The sequence below is a fragment of the Diadema antillarum genome, unplaced genomic scaffold (assembly GCF_040938485.1).
Source record: "Diadema antillarum isolate AM-2024a unplaced genomic scaffold, OU_Dant_1.0 seq00003229_RagTag, whole genome shotgun sequence".
Taxonomy (NCBI): Eukaryota; Metazoa; Echinodermata; class Echinoidea; order Diadematoida; family Diadematidae; genus Diadema; species Diadema antillarum.
In genome coordinates this window covers 28354-49864 of record NW_027273814.1, presented here as the reverse complement: position 1 = coordinate 49864, position 21511 = coordinate 28354, and the positions used below count along the sequence as shown (strand labels likewise).

Here is a 21511-nt window from a genome sequence, read left to right as displayed (position 1 = left end):
AGGGCAGATTTAGGCATTTTGTCTGTAGTAATGACCTGTCTATGGAAGCCACCCCTTATCTTGTCCTTACATAGTTACTGTTGATATTTATCACTGTACTTAAACGCAATGGGAAGCACGTTTGTGAGTTTGCACCAACTTTGGGAAGGGGGGGGGGGGTGGGGGGAGGAGTCCCCGCTAGTCCCTGTACCTCATTCTTGCTCTGGATTTGCTCATGAAGGTCCTGAATCCGCCTCTCTTCCCGATCCAGGGACCGGTTGAGGTCAACTTTGTCCCGGCTGGCGAGGGCCTTCTCCCTCTCAAGCTCAGTCTTCAGGGTCTGCAACTCATTCTCCATCTTAGACTGTCAATGGAAGTACATGTACGACAATATCAATGGTAATGATAACGATGATGATTTGGATGATGACAAGGATGATGATGATGAATGGTGGCATTGATAATGATGATGCAAATTATGGTGACAATGATAGTTATGATGGTGATGATGATGATGGTGATGTTGATGATGATGCGAATGATGATGGTAATGATGATGGCGATAGTGATGGTGGTGGTGATGATAATGATGGTGAAGACAATGACAATGGTGATAATGACAATAGTGAATACAAATACAGTATTGATGATTATGAAGATGGATTATAGTGATTCCAGAAACACCTTCAAAGCGAGCAATTTCCACAGATTTTCTTGTTACTTTTTTTCTTTCTTCTTCAGAGAAATCTAGCAGTAATTCTGGGCAATTTGGTGGAAGTGAGGTATTCATGCTCATCAAGGAGAAGAAAACTCTACACAAGTTTGTGATCAGCTGAATAAGATAATGACCACAAACATACATGTATCAACAAACATTTCATATCCCTAATGTCAGAAATACTGTAAAAGTGGTATTTTCGCACAATTAGTTTTTCGCGCTTGGCCGTGTCAGAAGAGTTTCGCGTGTTTTTAATTCCGCGGAATCAAAACATCATGCACAGGAACAAATGGCAAACAATAATATTCGCGTGCTTTTATTTTCGCGCTAGTTTCTGGTTGCGCAAAATGTGCGAAAATTTCAGCACCGCAAAAATTTCCACTTTTACAATAGGAGGGAAATTTGCTCATGCCCTAGTTGCCCCCCCCCCTCCAAAAAAACCCCAACAACAAACAAAACAGCGAAAACACAATCAAACAAAATCAGAAACTGAAACATAACACAAACAGAAGAACGGACTGGCATAAAATGAAGAAAATAAAAAGATGTAAGAGAGTAAAGTAAGAGAGATGTACGTAAGACAGAACAAACAGTTTGGACAAGAGGATGAAACTTGGAAAAGAGGATGAAAAGATTCAAGGATGGGAGCATCTTATTCAACTCATAATACACCCACCTGTCCTTCCCTGGCGCTACCAGCTTGTCTGAACAGTTCTACTGACTTCCTCCCCAGCTGCTCCTGCAGACCCTCTGCCGTCTGTTCGGCCGTCCGAAGCTTCTGCTTGGCTATCTCTAGCTGAGCAAGCAAATCTGCAGCAGGAATTGTAAAGATACTCAATGTAGCAACAGGTGAGCACACCACAGAAAGATTATAACTAATTCTATTTCAATAATCTTTTATAAAAGTTTCAAAAATTTTCTTAGCACATTGTAGCACATCACAGATGATTTACAGAAAAATGTGTGTATGCGCATTTGTATGTGAGTATTAACAAGTACCAGTACATTATACTCTTGCCAACATATCAACAGTCATCTGAAATTGTAGAAAGGTATTTCTCATATTTCACGATTAGCCCTTTGATTTACTCTCCAAAGTGTTTCAGACAAGAAGCAAATAACAATGTATGCACATGAAAAATTGTTCAAACACAAACATCTTCAGAAAGTCCACAAAAAAGAAATCATGTATGCTATTACTGCAGGAAGCCTAGATGCAAACACACACTTGTATAAAGCTCATTGTACTGTATATGCCTGCTATGAAAGTGCAAGCAGAGACTCCAACTCTCCCGCCGAAAACCTATTTTTGCAAAATCTCCCATTCTCCCGCTGGAGATGTGATTTCTCCCGCCCTGGCTCTGTGTCTCCCGGTGGAAAGGATTTCTTACTTATTGCTATCATATGTTGAAAAAATAAGCCTTAGATAGCACCAGAGAACATCTAGAACCCTAGGAACTTCGCGCTTCGCACACATCAACTTGGAGTCTCCCGTTTGCTAGGGGTTTCGGGCGGGAGAATCTCCAGATCAGGAGGTGCTTGGGGTTGGAGTCTCTGTGCAAGTAGCAGATGGTAGAAAACAGATGAATACATCCTAACTGTGATATATGAATCAGATTGAATATATCTGTGTGTGGTACTTTATGTTACGATACAACACAAACACAATATCAAACCATTGAGGATGAGCTGATTTCCTACAACATATGTTTCCCACAGACTCCTGCCCAAGTATATTTTGGACTAGCCTTCAATGGATTAAAAGTAGGACTGAATGAATGACTTGAGAGCAATCACACAGGATTTTATCAAAATGTCTCACTCACAGTATAAAAACAGAAAACACTCTTCTTGCATTTTACCTTTTACTTTTCTCTTCTCTAATTCCAGTTCCTGCTCCAAAAAGTTGTGCTTTCCAAGACTAGACTCCAGCTGATATCACAAGGAGGGGGTGAAAAAGAAGAAATTGAGCAAAAATGTATTTCTTCTGGAGGTAAGATAAACCTTGCAATGCAATGACTAACACAGTAATACAGTGTGTATGTTCATACACTATGCATGCTGGCAGCTGTGCTTCCATTTCTGCTGTCTTTTCAAAGGTAATATTATTGATGAAATTTTCAGTCATTCCAAAGTTTATATTTAGACAGCCAATTTGTTTTTAATATACAGCACTTTGCCCATGGAGATTAAGTTTAAAGGTCGACATTGATGTGTATATAAGTCAAGAGAAACTGCTCTAGCTTGTATGGCACTCTAATGCTCGTTATTATGACTTGATACATTGATCATCACTACAGCATACAGTCAAGGCACATAGTCAAGGCACATGATATAAATACAATTTCCACATTGCACGAGTGAACTAATTATTTGCCACAGCGTACCAAGCCATGCTGAGATTATTGTTAACCCTCAAACCAGCAAAATAAAACATGCTGAAAGAAAGTAATAGGCAGGTCATGATAGAATGCATCTGTTACGAAGCTGAGATAAAAATTAATATTAAAAACAAAAGATAAGATAACCATGAATATAACCAAAATGTCATCATTAATTGATTCTGTTGTAATTGTTTAAATCTGGAGTTATGACATCACATGGCTAAAGCATATAGAACAAATATATGGGAAAAACATTGTAACATTCATCATGGATGCCAACAACCCACGTACATACAGTATGGGAATATTGGAGTACACACTGTACAATCTTTTAGTTTTCCTTGTTCCAGTCTGAAGTACATTAATGTACCAGTATGTTCATATCAGTGTTAGATTGCAAGACTTTTGGTCTTCAGAACAATGTTCTTGTCTACATACTACTAGCCATTCACCAATGTCCCCTTTTTCAAATGCTTTAAATACAAGTTTGCTTTTCTCTCTTTTGTTGTAAAACCTAGTTTCCGAGAAATATTCATCAGCCTCACAAGCATGCCAGAGTCTCAGAGAGAAAGACACACACAGAGACAGACAGACAGACATACAGACATATAAGACGTACAAACAAAGAGACGGAGAGAGTAAGCTAGATATTGAAAGAAAACAGGAAAGCAAACTATATCCACATATCACCAGCATGTACAGTGTATATATCGCAGTCATATATCATAAGATTATCATAAAGTGAATGGAATACTGAGTGAATGGAAAAGTATGATTACAGATACTGGTACACAAGTGCTATAAATAGAGAAAAAAAAATCAAAGGCTACCAACCACAAACACAAAAATGAGTGCACTATCAATGAGAAATACTGATGTGAAATAATGGTAAAATGACTACATGTATATGGTATGTGTGAAGAAGCTAGGAGATCTGATAATTATGGAGAAAATACATGTACAATGTAGTGTGGTAGATTCACAATTCTGTGCAGACACAGAATGTAGGGAAAGATAAATTCTTCCACCTGTGTTGTATTTAGAATACAGGTGCAGCTGTCCAGGGCCTATTAAAAAATTAGAATTCAAAATGTCAAGAAGTGATTGTAAGTCATTTCTACTGCTTGTTGCCACAGATATATTTAATCCAAGTCTGCTGTTATGACTAACACTTTTTTAATATACACGACATCAGTGTCACTTCAAAGTTAATGAGTTGAAAGGGTTAAGGTTGGAATCAGTCTTGAAAACAAAAGCAGGATCAAACTGTTCCTTTGTTGCCAAGCTTGCCTTCATTTAAAGAAAAAAAAATGACTCTACAGGTAATTCTCAAGCTTTTGAAGTTTGAAGTATAAGTACTAATCCAACTGAAAAAATTACAAGTGAAATACATACAAAAAATAATGCAAGTGAATAAATATGGAAGCATGCTCTAACAGAAGAATAATGCATATTAAATCTGATGACAGGCTGCTCAACGGAAACCAAATGTGATACTAATGTATCATGTCTTACACCAAGGACCCATTTTTTAAAAGATGTTTGCAATAACTGTTGATTGAATAAGTACAGTTACTATGACAGCAGCGACAGAAAAGGCAATCAGTTGAAAACATTGAAAAAGTTGTTGCTGCAGTAACTAACAGATACTGCAACTTGAAATATCTGCAAATTGAACATCTCTATAAAGTGGTCCCAACCATAGGTACATGCTTACTAGGGAAGTATGAGAGAAATCAATAGCTTGCTATGGCGTGACCCGCACAACCCAACAAAATGTCATGCAAGACTGGAATGGAGGCTACACACATGTATGATGATGAATGATGATATGCAAAGACAAAGAGAAAAAGAAAAAAAAAGAAAAAAAAAGGCCTGCATAATATATCCTCACTGCTTGTATCGCTGGTGAAGGTGACGTAGTTCGTGATGACGCAAAGGTTAATCCTGTCTGTAAAGGGATCAAGAATTATTTGACAGGACAGCCACAATAATTGTAGAGTGAACATCGAGGAAGCTGGTGGAAATGAACAACTAAAGAGTATGTTACATTTCTAAAGGTACATTCTAGACTGTATGGAAATATAAGATTAATATGAGATTCTTGCATGAAACTTTAAATGTAAACATACGATGCATAAACAACAAAACTGATGTATTCTGTATAATATAATTGTATGCCGAATATTTGCAACGTTTGTATTTTGGCGAATTTTGCAAGGGGTGCTATTTGAGAATTTTAAGATATGCAAAAATATTGACTCTAATCCGAACAAGAAGATGATGTGCACGCATACATTTGTTCCTTCAGTACTGTACTCCACAATCACAAGTCTAAATACTTGCAAAAATTGTCAGGAAGTCCAGATTCACAAAAAATCAGACTCGCTATTAAAATATGTGGCGTACATAGTACATGTCTTCAGGTGTGACAACATGGTTTTCCTCCTTTAGATAGAGAATTACATTTCATTTCAAACTGTAACCATCAAGTTTGCCGAAAGAAAGACTTTATCTTAAATTGTGATTTTTGCTGAAACATATAAACTATCCTTCAACACACAAGGTGTCTTCATAATATGTAATTATATGCAAAGATACCATTGCCCTTTGAAATGGAAAAAAAAATAATACAACTCATTACAAACATCACAAAGAGAATCAAAGTACATTGTATACATACACACTTATTTTGCCCTCCAAACTGCGACCATAGTCACTTGTTCGTGTGAAGGATCAGAACATCTTAACATACAACACAAGAACACGTACATCCAGAGAATATTCACTACACAGTGTAAGCTCTGTCTCTATAGACTTCCTTCTTGTAGAAATACTAGTAAATGATTTACAAGGAGCAGGTGCATATGGATGAGTTACCAGAGCAACCATATCCCTGTCCCCATCCCCCACCCCCGAAAAAATGATACCATAAATAATTTTAAAAATGCCAATATTCAAGAGATTCCTATGTGTCTAAACAATGCAGATACGCATTAATGATTAACTGCAGCATGAAAAATGATCAAATTTACGAGATGCCCACGAAGTCTGTCCCGCTTTGGAGCTGAAGAGTCGTAGAAGCCTGACACACGCTTTCACCAGCATTTAAAACCATCTTCCGCTCAGGAAACACTGGTATCCGGCACTTCAGTTTCTCACTATCACTCGCCAACTGTGGCCGTGTTTGCTCATCCAAGGCACAAAACTACCAAGGAGGGATGGTCCCTCGGAGCTGGACACAGGCACGATATATCCCTCTACCTCGACTGGCGCGGTGATCGCATTGCGGATGCCTCCTTTAGCTGTGGGCAGGTATGACACTCCTTTGGTTGCTATTACAAGTATCTGATATGCCATCTATTGACGAAACGACTGCCATCTTAAAGCAGATGTACAGCAAATGCATACCACCTCTCAGTTATGCGTACTAGTTGGATGTACCCTCTCCAAATGCCGACTTTAGGTATAAGTTGATTCTGCCTCCCCTTCCCCTCGTCCACCCCTCCTCCCCCCTCCACTTTTGTGCAAGCGGACGCACCTGTCCCTACTTCCTGCCAATTGTTGATGCACAAAAAATGGAACACCTCCTTTTGGGGATAGCATGCTCGAGCGAGAGATTTTCCTTCCGCGTCAAGCAGGAATAGTCGCTGCGAACCACCTGCGCTCTCTCCGCGCTTGCGTTCGACGACTATGGGGAGGTGTCACTTTGCTCTCTCGCCATAATACATCCATTCTTTGTTTCCTATTTCTATAAATGCCCTTCCACACGCTCACACTTCAATCAAATCTCCCATTTCTCATATACCATTCTTTACACCACGTCTTTGCCTAATCCCTCTCTCTTATCATCACACCTTTTACAACCATTGGACATATTATACATCTATCTATGCTGAAAAACATTTCTTGCTTGTCTTTCTCTCTCTTAGAAAGAGAAAAATGCTGCTTTTCACCATCTATTTGAGTTTTTCATTGCATGTTACACTGCACATTCTCAATTAATTTAATAAGCTTCTCATTAGGTATCATGAAGCACTCAGAGATGCTTTCGACACTTCAATTGAAATAATCTCTTCAACTCCACAGGCAGTTAATTCCAATCAAGTTGTCAGTGATAGTTAGGTGTCCTTAAATCATGGCAGGCAGCTTATGATAATCACATGACTTTCATTCATCAAATTAAAGTCTTTCCGAACTTTTATAGATTTTCTTTGTGTCAAAATAAGCAATACAAAGTCATGAACATTTTGGTGTCATTTGCATCATTATAATTGACTTTCAATATAAAGTGATGTTTTCTACAACAACTGTTCAATTTTCTATGGCAGTCTTTTATAAGGTATTGTCTGTTACCAGGGTATGTATTATCTATCAATCCAAACATGAGTACATGACACATTTTTAATCTTTTTTTTTTCAAGCAAGAGTTCATATATTCTCACTTCTCTCTCTTTCTTTCTCTTTCTGTCTCTCTCCATTTCTTTCTTGCTCTCTCTTGCTCTCTTTTGCTCTCTCTCTCCATATAAGCTCACACATATGCTTTCCCCCTTTTTTTTTCTCTCTCTCTCCCCCTGTCTCATTTTATCTTTCCCTCCATCAGAACTTGAACACCGTCATCACTGCCCAGCAGACCCGTATCTCAGTCTGTGAATAGTGTGGGCAGGTGCTGGACAACACGGAGTCGAAGAATGAAGGTGCCACAGCCACGGGTAAGTGATTACTGAGAAACGAGTGAAGCTACAAAATTGTAGCTCCTGCTTTCTTATTCAAAAGGAAAAATTACATGTGATCGCACTTTATTTCTACATTTCATGTGTACAAAGACTGTTTGACTCAACAGGCAGGGCAACCATGACAAAACTGTTTGCCCTACATGTATTAACTATAAAGCTCTTGCCCAAATTCTAACACCCAGATTAACCTGCCTCCCCTTTCTCTGTACAAGTTATTGAGGTATACTGCACATTATTTATATGTGCACCACTTGTATGCCTTCTGTATATCTAATTTTTAAAAAAAAGAAGACACAAACATGTACGATGTAATTCAGGGGCTGGGGCATGGAACATTTTAAACCTGTAGCATCTTTAAGCATCAGTCACCCTATTATGTATGAGTGTGTGTGTGTGTGTCTGAGTGTGAGGAATTGCTGTGTGTGTCTGTGTGTGCCTGTGTGTGAGGAACGGGTGTGTTAAAATGTGTGCTCTACTTCGCCTACTTCACACCAATCTCTCTACCCTGCAATCTTATCTCAAATATTAGTGTGACATTTACTTACTGCTAGAGGTTAATAGTGGAAAAAGAAAACACCCCAAAACACGCACACACACAAAAAAAAAAAACTTTCAAACTGTGACTTTGCTCAGTCATTAGCACGTCTACCTCTCAATTCAAATGACCCGGGTTTGATTCCCAAGTCTAGCTGTGCAGTGTTGTGTGTAATCATACCATCCCCTCTAGTAAGAGGCAAAACACTCTGTCCCTTAGATAGGACATACAATGTAAAATGGAAGTCCCGTGTGAGAGAAAGTCACAACTCATGCACATAAAAGATCCCGCTTCATTCATTCGTCGCACAGACTAGTGTGCACACCCAGTGAAGTGGTCCGCCTCGCATCCAACTGGACCCCATGGAAGACCAGCTAGGGCAACTGAATGTGGGCTATCCAGCCATCTTAACAGATGGAAATGAAATAAACAACAAAACTGTATTGTTCAAATTCATGAAATTCTTCCATCGAGATGTTTTCATTGCAACTGATTAACAAATTGCCCTACATCAATGTAAATAATTTTTTATCATGGCTACTACTAAAACACTGATCAATTCAGTGCTTATTTACATCAGTGTAGGGCAATTTGTCAATCAGTTGCAAGGAAAACTGTATTGGTGCTTAAAGGGGTTAATCACATCCAAAAGGAGACTCACCTTGTCTCTCAGCTCCCTGTTCTCCCGCTCAGCCAGCTCCAGGGAGCCGGCCCACTCTTTGTGTTTCTGCTCCTTGCTGATCATCACTTGGAGCTCGTGGGCCAGGACGTCCCGGTCCTTCTTGAGTCCCTCCACCAGGCCCTCCAGTTCCCCGATGGTCTCACGGTGGCGCTCTACCTCTTTGTTCAGCAGGCTCTGCTCCAGATGGAGCTGCTCCCGTGCCTTGTCCTTCTCAGTCAGGGAGCTGTTTAGGACCTGGAGAATGGGGTGGTGGTGGCGATAATGGTGATGGTGGTGGTGGTGGTGATGGTGGTGATGGTGGTGGTGATGGTGGTGGTGGTGGTGGTGGTAGCAGACAAGGTGGAGCAGGAGGAGGAAAAGAAAAGGAAAAGGAAAAGGAAGATGAGGAGATACGGAGGAGTAGAAAAGGAGGAAGAAGAGGAGGATGAAAAGGATGAGGAAAAGAAGGAGGAGGAGGAGGAAGAAGAAGAAGAAGAAGAAGAAGAAGAAGAGGAAGAGGAGGAGGAGGAAGAAGAAGAAAAGGAGGAGGAAGGGGAGGTACAATAAGAGAAGGAGGAGGGGAGGAGAAGGAATAGGTGTGGAGTAGAAGGAAGAGGAGGAGACAGAGAGAGAGCAGGAGGAAGAAAAGAAGGTGGGGAAAGAAGAAGAAGAGGAGAAGGAGGGAGGAGGAGAAGGAAAATAGAGTAATATAAACATTATACAATGTACTTGCACGTTTTGATACATGTAGTTGCACATTATATTGTTTCACATTGCATGAAGGGTGCGAAAATACTCCACACTTGTACTGTGCACACATAATACTATCCAACTTGTACTCATTGTCAGACAGTGTCTTTTCACACACTCATATTTAACTTATTTCAACCATGTCATCCACTCTGTGGAAGTCTCTAAATCATAATGGAGAAAGTTGTTTTCCTATACTGAGCCTTTTCTGTGGAATGCTCTCCTAAACTCATTCATTCAACTTCATTCAACCATTGCAAAAAGCAGGGTGCATTACCCAGTGAAGTGGTCCCACCTCACACCCAGTTGGAACCCACTGAAGACCAGCTAGTGCAGCTGAATAGGGGCTATCGAGTCAATCTCGTCAGAATGCACCAGAAATTGAAAGTAAAGTGCTCTGCACATACATGGCACACTGTACATAAAAATATTGTACAAACAAACAAATATGTACACACACAAGCACACATCCAGTACATATCGCACACACCAAAAGATAAAGGGAAAAGAAATCCCACTATAAACTGAAGGTAGGAAATGTTCCTAAAGTCCAGGAGAAATGTGTCATGGCAATGATGCAACAGCCTACTGTATATCACCCAATGACGATGAGTGTTTCATCTGCCATGCAATAGACACTCCAACAGCATAGATCCCGAGATTCTTGCCTCAAAACAAGTGATGCATTCTCCACCATCACTCAAACTGCAGGTACGCACTCTCGTTGCTAGGCAACACCACAGAGATGTCAAGAGCAATTTGCAGTCTCTAAACCCTTTCCCCAAAACTGCAACACCACAGCATAAGAGAGAAAACAAAATGTGAAATACAGTGCATGCTAATGAATTAAAAGGAAACTACACTCCATACTCAAGCTTTGATGTTGTTACAAAAGTGTCTAAAATCAACATTACCAGAGCTTTATCAGTGGTATCGGACCAAAAATCAGAGAGTTATGGAATTTTGAAATCTTCTTTGCTTTATAGCACGGTGTTATTGGTCTAAATCACATATTTTGCAATTGAGAGGAAGATATGATATCGTCTCGGGATTAACGCACTATATTTGCCTAAAAAGTAAACTCAATTATGGTTATTTTGTCAAAAAATGAATCAATACACCTCTAGAGTACTTTGATACCCATAGGAGGTGACTTTTACTTCTTTAAATTCATATGAAACAATAAAAAAAAAAAGATTTGTGTGTAACTGTAGACTAGTGAGGGAATGACGCCATCAACATAATATAGTGACAAATATCCTAAACTATATGGTACTACATGTCTTGTCAGGCTGCAACGAAATTTTCGCCATTCTCTTTATTCGATTTCACTCTAGAAGTCAGCTTGAAGATGGAGGGGAGTTTCCCTTTAAGAACATCAACAATCTCCTTACTCGCTTGGGACTGGGTGTAGGAGTGGCCCGTGATGTCTGTGGAGGGAGGATATCTAGATTAGCTCTTCAACTTGGTCAGTAAGTTGGTGTACGTTTCTGACAATTACAACTTACGCCATGTATAACCCTTTCACCAATGCATCTCTTTATTATTCACGTAAGAATAGTGTTTTATACACAATTCAATAAAAACTGCATTCACAAAATCTGAAAATAAGCCATATCATTTTCTCATGAGTGATCTTAAAAAAACAACAAAAAAAACGGGGTTATCGACAAGGCAACTGTACACACCCCTCTGAGTATGCATGCGTGAAAAAGGTGACCTTTTGACCGTAAGTTGGAAATAATTTGCACGGTTGTGGAATTCTGTTCATAAACTACATGTACAAGGATCTGGTCATGATGGGGATATTGTTTGGATAACTGCAGTATCGAAAAAGTGAGGGTTACTCAGGTCCCACTCCGATTTTATGACCAAATACAACAGATAATAGTCGCATTGGGTTTATGAAAGGGATATTACCTGGTACTCAGACTCCATTAAAAGTAATCTTTTGACGACCAGCACTAAGGATACATCCCATGTTATGGTACATGCCATACATTTTGTTAATTTCATGAGTCGGCTGCTATTCAAGGAGTGAACAACACACAAAAATTTTAACTCTGATCTCAACATGAATGCGGCGCACATTCGTACGTTTCTCCATTCATCACTGTACCCCATGGTCGCGAATTGAACCATTCGCGGAATTGTTGGAAAGTCCTGATTCGCTAAGAATTAGGCTTACGAAATGTATGAAGTATACAGTATCATATATGCATTTCAGACACACATATAATGCAGCATGAAATAGAAAATAGTGCATTTACAACATGGTTTCTCATTGTTTGAAATGATACCATGTAACATTCACTAGCATCATTACAGCTTTAATACTAAGTCTATGTGTACAATTATTCATGAATGCTTGAATACGAAGCAAAACCTCATTTCTACAACTTGTTTGACATACCAAATGGCTCGCGTTCTGCCGTGCTCCATCCAAGCTCATATCCATGGCTAATGCAATTCTGTGTTACAGTTTGTACCTAGAAAGCCTTCAGCCTCGATGAAACAATATTGCAAATGGGCTAACAGAACACCTGTCGTTGAGCAAATCAGTCTCATACAAATACAATGTCTGTGCATACATGAATGAGCCCAAGCCCTTTATGTGATGTGAATGGTAATATACATCAGTGCACATTGCACTGTTTTGTTTTTTGCCTGTTGCGTCCTTAGTGACATGTGAGTGTAAATTTTAGCATGCAAATATCTACAACTGCAAGGAATCTTGTCTGCACTTATCATCTAATAACCAGATAGCATATTAAGAGTCAACAGGTATACACTACTGTTAGGTGATAACACCCTGCAACAGGCATTCAGTACACTTTACATTGCAACAGGACAGTGGTTATTCATACTACCAACTCTAAATGCCATCATATGATTTATATTGTGTATCATCCACATTTAATGCCACAGGCTATACAGTGACAACATGATATTGTGTCATACCCACATGCAAAGAAAGAAACAATTTTAAATGCTCACTCACTCTTTTATTTTCTGCTTGCAGCCGCAATACGTCCAGCTGGCTAGCAGACAGCTGAGTCTTGGAGCCATTCAGTTCGTCACTGAGGGTATCAAGCTGCAAAAATAAGTAAGACAAAAGACTTGTGGGGAGTTGCCTCTAAATCAATCTTCAAACATATCAAATCGTTTTTTGTCTAAAGGATTGAATGTAATCACAGTGTCCATTCTTGCCCTGGTCAGTTTGGGCCTGGAGAGAATTTATCTCATGGAGGTTATCTCCTATAATGGTTAAAAGTAGGAGTTAAACATATACTACCATTGGCAACTCATCTTTAGTACACTGTCCATTAAATATTCTGTTTGATTTTAGAACTTATTCATGGGATCACACTGAACATTATCTCTTAAATAACAATGTGAATGTCATCATCTGAAATGCTCTGTGTTGTTATCACTTACACTGAGTAATTCACCATGTGTGAATGATACCAGTGATCAGTGGTGCTGTTACAACTAGAAAAGCACTCAGAGAGCACAGACCTTCGCAAAGCCAGTAACTCATTTCCACCTTTTACATGCATGCAATTTCTAAATACAATTTGTAGTAGCCCTTTGTTTATGTCATTGCACGGTGCCTTGCCCGAGCAGAGTGCGCACTTTGGTGCGCGCATGTAAACCTCCAGTACGCACAGCTTGAACCCCAAGTTCGTTGACCTTACAGTTTGTATATGCCAAAAGATGAAAAATCCTTCAAAAATCCATAAAAATTCCCAGATCACTACCAAAATTGACTGAGGTGTTCCTTGTGTCAATATCGACTTTTTATGCAAGTTTTATTTTAATCCGAACTCAGCTTTTTGAGTGATTTTGCAAACAGACAAACCAATGCCAATGATGACTTATTAACCTCCTCCTTCCTTGGCAGAGCACTGTGAATGCCACCATATGAAATGTACCTTGCTGTATATGTGCTGCACTATAATAAACTTAAACAAAGGTACAATTGTAGCTGCATCCCCAAAACACAGGATGGTGAGGAATACTGGTAAATCATTAATTTTCTTCAAAAAAAGAAAAAGAAAAAAAAAGAGTGAGAACATGACTGTAAATGCTAATAATGTATGTCCAGAATAATATTCAATTTCAAATTACATGGTACGACCTGTATGTTGTACCAAGCACAATATACAATTATCCTTCTATAAGGTATAAAAAAAATGGTTGTTTTCTGTTAATTGCAGGAGTGTGAAGACTACTAGTTGTACCACACCTTGCTGTTCAGCTGCCTCTCATTGTCGCGGTAGCGCTTGACGACCAGCTCCCACTTCTCCTCTGTCGTGGAGAGCTTGCGCTCCAGCTCGCGGCACTTGAGCTTCTCCTGCTCCAGGGAGATCATGGCCTCCTCCAGACGGCTGACGCAGGTCTCGTTGTGCTGCTGGAGTTGCTTTAGCTCCCTCTGTAGTCTGATGGTGGTCAGGTCTCCTCCTCCTCCTCCTCCGATACCTCCTCCGCTTCCTCCTCCTCCTCCTCCGCTTTGGGAAACTGGCTCCTGTTTGGGGCAGATTTCATAAAATCCTGAGCTTCAACAACACCTCACATTTGCAGGTAAGCATGATGTTTGTTGTCAATGAAAAAAACAATCAAATGAATCAAAAGCACACGAAATATTTTTTTTTTTTTTTTGCTTGTATGATTATGTAGCACTATCTTATATTTTGATTCCGCAAAATTAAAAACACATAATATTCATCTTCATCCAGGTTGAGCACAACAAATTTCTCACACAAATTACGATAAATTTCCTCCTTTACAATTACTGAACTGGTGCATAATCCCACAGCAGTGTTATCACGAAATGACAATGAATACATGGCACCCCCCTTCCCCTCCCCCCCCTTAAAAAAAGCGAACAAAAAACAAAAAAAACAAAAACATAAACAAACACATAACAAGGAAAACTAGAAATCACCGGAAGTCTCCAACAAAGAAGCTTCATTTCAGGACACGAGTACACTGGCAGGCTGTGCTGATTAATTGGCAGGCATACAGTGCACTCCCATTATAACGAACACGATTATAACGAAATTTCGTTATAACGAAGTAAATCTTCTGGTCCCAAAATAATCACCATAAAAGTCTATGGTAAAAGATTCGCTTATAACGAACACGGTTATAGCGAAATTTCCGTTATAACGAAGTCTTTTCCGAGCGCCATAGACAAAGAAAAACAAAAGAAATTTGCTCCGTTATAACGAAATGCGAATTGCTTTCGAAAATTCGTAGCGGAACAAGCATTTATAGCTTCTCTGCATGGGTGAACGCTTCACACCACTGTGTGTTCGCTCTTCGTGTCACGCACAGTTTCTGAGGGGAACTTGCGTTTATTATTGTGATACAGTTATCCCATCACATTTCACATAGCTTTCCAGTGTATGATGAGTATTCAGCAAACAGAATATGATACAATGTATATATACATGGTTTCCTTGTTTTCGTTATATATTGTATTTGTTCGGTTATAACGAAATTTCGTTATAACGAAAGAAAACTGCCGGTCCCGAGCATTTCGTTATAACGGGAGTGCACTGTATTGCAGCATAGATTAACTCATAGGGGACAGTTCCCAATATATCCATTGCTATGTACAACATAATGATATTGCGTTTGGCTAGGAGTCTAGGGTTATTTTAACAATCACTTTGGCATCTTCACCCCCAACCAGCTCACCTGTGGTTTTACTGTGGTCCCTTCCTTCCTCTGAAAAGACTCCACATCTTTCTGGAGAGTGTCAACTTTCCTCTCTAGTGACTTCTTCTGTTCGGCCAACGACAGCTTATCCTCCTGTTTTTACAACAAAACACAAAAGAGTGTCACACCTGCAGTTACGGGCACAAAATTTACAGCAATGCCAAGAAATCTTTAAACAGTCCATATATAATATATACATTTCAAAATAGCAAAATTCCTTAAACATTTTATTTGATTTGATAATCATTATTGTCGAAAGAGAATTGAGATTCAATCTTTAAAAGCAAGCTACATTCCTGATAACTTTAAACAATACATGATACATGTATTTCAAAATGGGAGCAGAGTCTCCATTCAGTAGCTTCTTTCAATGGCAGATTATATACTGTAGGTGTATACCAACAGAAAGGATATACACCTGTAAATCAAGACAAATCAACAAAATAACATATTAATCACTGTACGTGAAGAGATACATCATCATGTACAATGTATGTGTAAAAATCCAACACATACATTGCTACCGTGCACAGTACAGCTTACAAATGTGATGCCCAGACAGATAGCTTGAGGAATATTAGTGTACAAGTGTCTCCTGCAATACGATGCATGGGAAAGTGGTGCAGTCACGCTGGACTGTGGTGAACGCATCAGCAGCCACGAATGAAATTCACAATGGGTGATGACTTTTCTCACACCTAGCTCACTCAATCAGGGTTTTATACATGTATTTGCAGAGAGAACTCACGAGCTCAGATGATGAGGACTAGTATAGGTTTTCCCCCTCACTCATGCCGGGATCAATTGACTAAGTGTTTGAACGAAGGCATATTCCTCTCACAAACAATATATCACCTACTGCAGAACTGAAAGAAATAGCACTGCCCGGCTATTTTTAGACAGAATTGTATTGTGAATTCGGATTGACTGAACATAAACACTGGCTTGATAGGCACAATGGGATGGTTATTTTCAACCAATGGATACACTGCACTGGCTATGGAATTTAATGGACTATTATAAAAGAAACACTCAGAAATGTTCTCCTTGTGTGCATGTGTGGGTGTCTATATGTGTGTGTGTGTATGTGTCTGTGTGTGTTGGTACATGTATAAACCACTTTACATTGTATGTTTGAGTGTATCGGTACACCTTCTGACTAGTCGCTCATAATTTGGACTTATTAAGAAGGCCAAAGGTGCGTGGCGCAGGGCTTCATTTTACAAGCCCCCCTGGCATGCATGGGGGCATTGTCTGCTGGGAACAATGGGCAGTAACTTTCACTTCTTACACCCAAAAGGGGCGTGAGACGCTGGCGGTTTCAAATACCGCCAGTTACTTAAATTTAATACCACAACAGGTGAGATTGTGTCACTGATAGTGTCTGTACATGATGCGGCCTGCGAATGTTGAGATTTGATACTGACAAAGGAAAAAAACCAATGTGTACTCCAACAGAGAACTCTGATGAAAAAAAGAAACATAAAAGTCATAACAACGAGCTGCAGTAGAGAATGAATTTATACATGGCAAGTACAATATTTGTATATTCATTGAAACTAAATATACCACTCTATTTTCATCAAATGCAATTTAACATGAAGAATATATATATGCATGGTATACAAATGAAAACTATATGTATGTATCAAAAGTAGACTCTTGGTTGGTATACTGGATGCTCAAAGAAACACTCAGTTATGTCATGTGCCTATACTACATTTGTATGTGTTGTCTTTACAAGCCAGTGCCAACATGTTTCAACAAATCAATTATTCTTTGTATACATGAAATTGCTTCTATTCTTGCAAAATTAGTGTGGCTTCTCATGGAATGATGCCGAAGAAATCTTCTAATGGTTAACTATTTTTCCAGTTACAGTTACAACTATTCCATCTACAGATTCTGTGTTGTCTCTCCAAACAGGTTTAAACAATATCAACCACTTAATAGTCTTCCTCTTTTTCCCTTTGCAAATTTAGCATTGTGGCTTCTCTTGGAATGGTGCGGAGAAAAGTCTTCTGATGGTTCAGTATTGTTCTTGTCTATACTTTTGTTTGGAACATTGGGTGCTACAAGAAACACTTTATCATTTCATGTGCCGATACTGTGTCGTCTCTATTAACAGGCCTGCACATATTTTTATAAAACAAAATCAATATTCTTCTTCTTTCTTCCTTTACAAATTTAGCATTGTGGCTTCTTATAGACTGATGCGGGGAAACTGATGATTCAGTATTGTTCTCCTTTTAGACTTTTGTTTGGAACATTGGGCACTAAAAGAAATACTTTATTATTTCATGTGCCAATGCTGTGTTGTCTCTGTAAACAGGCACATGTTTCAATAAAATCAATCATTCTTCCTCCTCCATATTTTTTCTCCTTTGCAAATTTAACATTGTGGCTTCTCATGGAATGATGAGGGGAAACTCTAATGATTCGGTATTGTTCTCCATAAATTAGACTTTTGTTTGGTACACTGGATGCTCAAAGAAACACTTCAGTATTTCATGTGCCTATGCTGTGTTGTCTCTGCAAACAGGCACATGTTTTAACAAAATCAATTATTCTTCCTCTTTTTTTTTTCTCCTTTGCAAATTTCAACATTGTGGTTTCTCATGGAATGATAATAGGAAAAGTCCTCTAATGGTTCAGTATTGTCAAATCAGATCAGACTAGACAGCAATTCTTTTTTTCAAACTTTGTTACACCATCCGGGCTATTGAGAGTAGCTAACAGAAAACTTCCAACCCACTCCTCTTTCTCCGCGTCCCTGGAAGGGGATTAAAATCAATCAAGGCCGCCTCGGCCAGCGAGGAGTGACAAAGGTACGAATCCTCCCTATCAAAAGGTGGGTTGAAGTGGGCTTCGGAGTCGTACAAGCATCTAGTGTAAAGGCCTATTGATCCCATCCTTTCAGGACGGGGCAGGCGCCGTGACAGCTAAGGACAAACTACAAATAACTTTCGCCCTACGCCAAACAACCCTACACCCCTCCCTCTTTGAAACTTCTCATTCTTGTTCCTTGGTAAAGATCTTCATGATATCACTGGTATCGCGAGTAGATGAAAAACGAAATTCTGTTACAGGAATATCAAACTTCAAGGCAAATACTGAACCTGGAACATTATATTTACTATGACTTTTCACATTTTCTCTCTCCTCCAACTGTCCCTGCAGATAAAAGTACATGTGATTGGTACTCTATGCAACATTTTGTTTTGTTTTGTTTTGTTTTATTTTTTTTTATTTGCCCTGCAGCTATCATAAATGTTTTTAATAGCTAACATTTGCTGCATGGGAAAGATACACGAAAGCATGACTACAATCTATATAATTGTATTACCTAGGAACCACTGGCATTTTGGGTATAAAAGTCGGAAAGTTTTATGGTGGAGCATTCAGACTTCACTGGCGAAATTCCCAAATGTGAATTGAACTTTAAATACCTAGGTAGTTGGCGATCACATTTTTACCTACAAAAATTGTAGGTACCAACTGAAATGTGATATGGGCATGCAATCAAATTTTGAGAACCTAGTGCCCTGTCAAATTTCACAGCACGTTGGCAAACATTAGACATCATCATCTGAGTCTGTGAATAGAGCGGATTACACTATCTCCTGCAGAGATTTACAACTCTTCAATACTTCTTAAATCCTCCCTCTTCCCCTCCCCCTTCATGTTTAGGACTGAATTAAGTACTAGAAACCTCACAAGATGAAATATTCAGTGAAGCATCTCTTACACCATGACAGATCTAGATACGAATGCTCTTCTAGTAGACTTTGGAGAATATGAGAGCTTCAGGAGGGAGGTTATGGAAATGAAGTTTCTGGTATCAATCTACAAGAGAAAAATCAAATGAATGGTGTTACAGTGTACAAGCTAGCTGGGTGTGTATAGGGTTGGAATTGACTTGCCTCATGAGAATGATTGTGTCTTCTCATAGTATTTCATTCTTTACTGACTCCAAATATACAAAAACACAGTCTGGCACTGATTTTCCTGAAGAGACTTCATAGTTTCTTTATGAGCGAGTTCTATCTAGTTTGCCTTTTCATGGCTAAAATTCACCAGTCACGGCACAAACTAGCATCATCACATAAACGAATGATATTAAAGGTAGCTTTTCTCAAGAAGAATTGAAGACATTATATTGTGGGGGCACTGTGGTATTCATGTAGAGGATAAGACTCTTGACTCCCAATCAGAGGACTCGAGTTCGATTCCCGCCCAGTGCTTGAATACATTGTACGTCCTTGGACAAGATGTTTTTACCCACCACGTCCCTCTCAACCCAGGTGTATAAATGGGTACCTGGCAACGCTGGGGTAATACGTAATAATGGCAGGGCCCTCTGGTAGAGCAGTGGCAACACTGGTTGAAGAGGCTACCCTTGACAAATAAGCCCTTATTATTATTATCATTATTATTATACTGTATATGCGTGGGTATTAGGACAAAGTACTTCACTACACAAACACACACACATACACACACACACTTAAATTTTTATTACTTACCTCAAGAGAAGAAATAGTCTTCCTGTTTGCATCCAGGAGGTGTTTCAATTTGATGATAGTGCCCTCGTAAGATGACCGTCTCTTCCTCTCCGCCTCTAAGCTTTCGGTCAGCTCTCGGACCTGTGTAGTGAACATAGAGAGTCAGACTGTCCCTTAGTGATGATTTCACAAAGTTTCTTCTTCTTTTTTATTTGGTGGCACAAAGTTTTTGGTGATTATGACGGCTGATACAAATGTACACAGATTCCAAGTCCAAAGCAAAGAATGACTGGTATGCAAGAATAAAAAAGAAAAAAAGAGTACAAGAAGTAAACAAGACTTGCATCATTCACTGGAATAAACTCCTGATTGTTTCATTTTGATAGTGCTCAGTGAGTTGCTAATTTTATGCAATGTACATTGTATAGTGCAGGTGATTACCACTGCAAAGTTAATTTTTTTGGCCTTTATGGAGTTATCAGAAAAAAAAGATCGAAATAAAAAAATTATCATTTATGTGCCACATGAAGAATTTGAATGGCATATTCAACTTACTGCAAGCACAATCATTTGTAGACTAGCAGCATGTGTAATACACAAGTTTAATTAAGATGTTACAAATGCATTGTATGACCTTTAAACAGCCAACTCCATACCCTCCTACACAATGAGATGCATCATGCTCAAACCAACGTAGGGAAACATCCTCTCATCCACGCAGTCAGTCAAAGTAGTATCCCCTCCAGCGTGGTAGCTTGATCTCAGCTCAGGGGACTAGGAGAGGGTGAAGGAATTCAGTACGTCCCCAAACACAAAATGCTAATGTTCTCCTCAAGAACAGTTTCCAGTACACCACAAGCACAGTTGTACTACATCTTCTGTCTGTTACTTCCTCACAAATGATGAAGTAGCATCAGTGCCGTATCACATCCTCAAGACATGTGATAGAGGAGAACAGATCATCAGAATTCCTCTCGGGAGAGAGCGAGAACCGACCTATGGGCGGCGGATATTGATTCCGCCCGCTCACTGGAGCGCACCGAAAACAAACAACACCACGATGATTGCCCGCAGCGACAACAATGAGCAAGTAGAGCACGCTGAAAAACGTCATGTCCTCCCGACTCTGTCTCCCGAGAAAACGAACACAATTGCAACGCCTCCCTCTTTTTCTCCCCTGGTTCCTCTTTGTTTCACATGTCCACTCGAGCAGAAGAATTGCGTCATTTAGGGTGGCATTAGCTAAACAGGTGATTGACAAGTACTGAGAAAAGAAACCAATGTTCTGGAGTCTGTCTTCATTTAATAAAACGTTTCCTGGTCATTGATTCTTGATTCTCAATGTTCTCCTACTCCAGTGGACTGGTTAAGTTCTGTCAGTGAGAGTTTGACTGACAATATCACAGAGTTGTGCGGTGAAAGTGAACACTAAAGGATAATCAATACCCCAGGTCAAATGATCTAAAATGACCTCAGGGGCTGAAATGACCCAGAGGGGATGAACAATGTGCAAATT

The 21511-nt window shown here is 39.4% G+C and overlaps 1 protein-coding gene across 1 annotated transcript in view; it reads right to left on the bottom strand.

The window, feature by feature from the left end:
* LOC139715297 (uncharacterized) overlaps positions 1–21511 on the bottom strand; it is a gene marked incomplete at its 5' end in the record, with an annotated part of 54481 nt that overhangs the window by 14164 nt on the left and 18806 nt on the right. Inside the window, 9 exons of the mRNA XM_071626873.1 lie at positions 191–343; positions 1374–1507; positions 2560–2629; positions 4976–5032; positions 9014–9268; positions 12765–12857; positions 14013–14233; positions 15466–15583; positions 20017–20136. Of these exons, the coding sequence (XP_071482974.1) occupies positions 191–343; positions 1374–1507; positions 2560–2629; positions 4976–5032; positions 9014–9268; positions 12765–12857; positions 14013–14233; positions 15466–15583; positions 20017–20136 (1221 nt within the window). The remainder of the gene's footprint in view (positions 1–190; positions 344–1373; positions 1508–2559; positions 2630–4975; positions 5033–9013; positions 9269–12764; positions 12858–14012; positions 14234–15465; positions 15584–20016; positions 20137–21511) is intronic.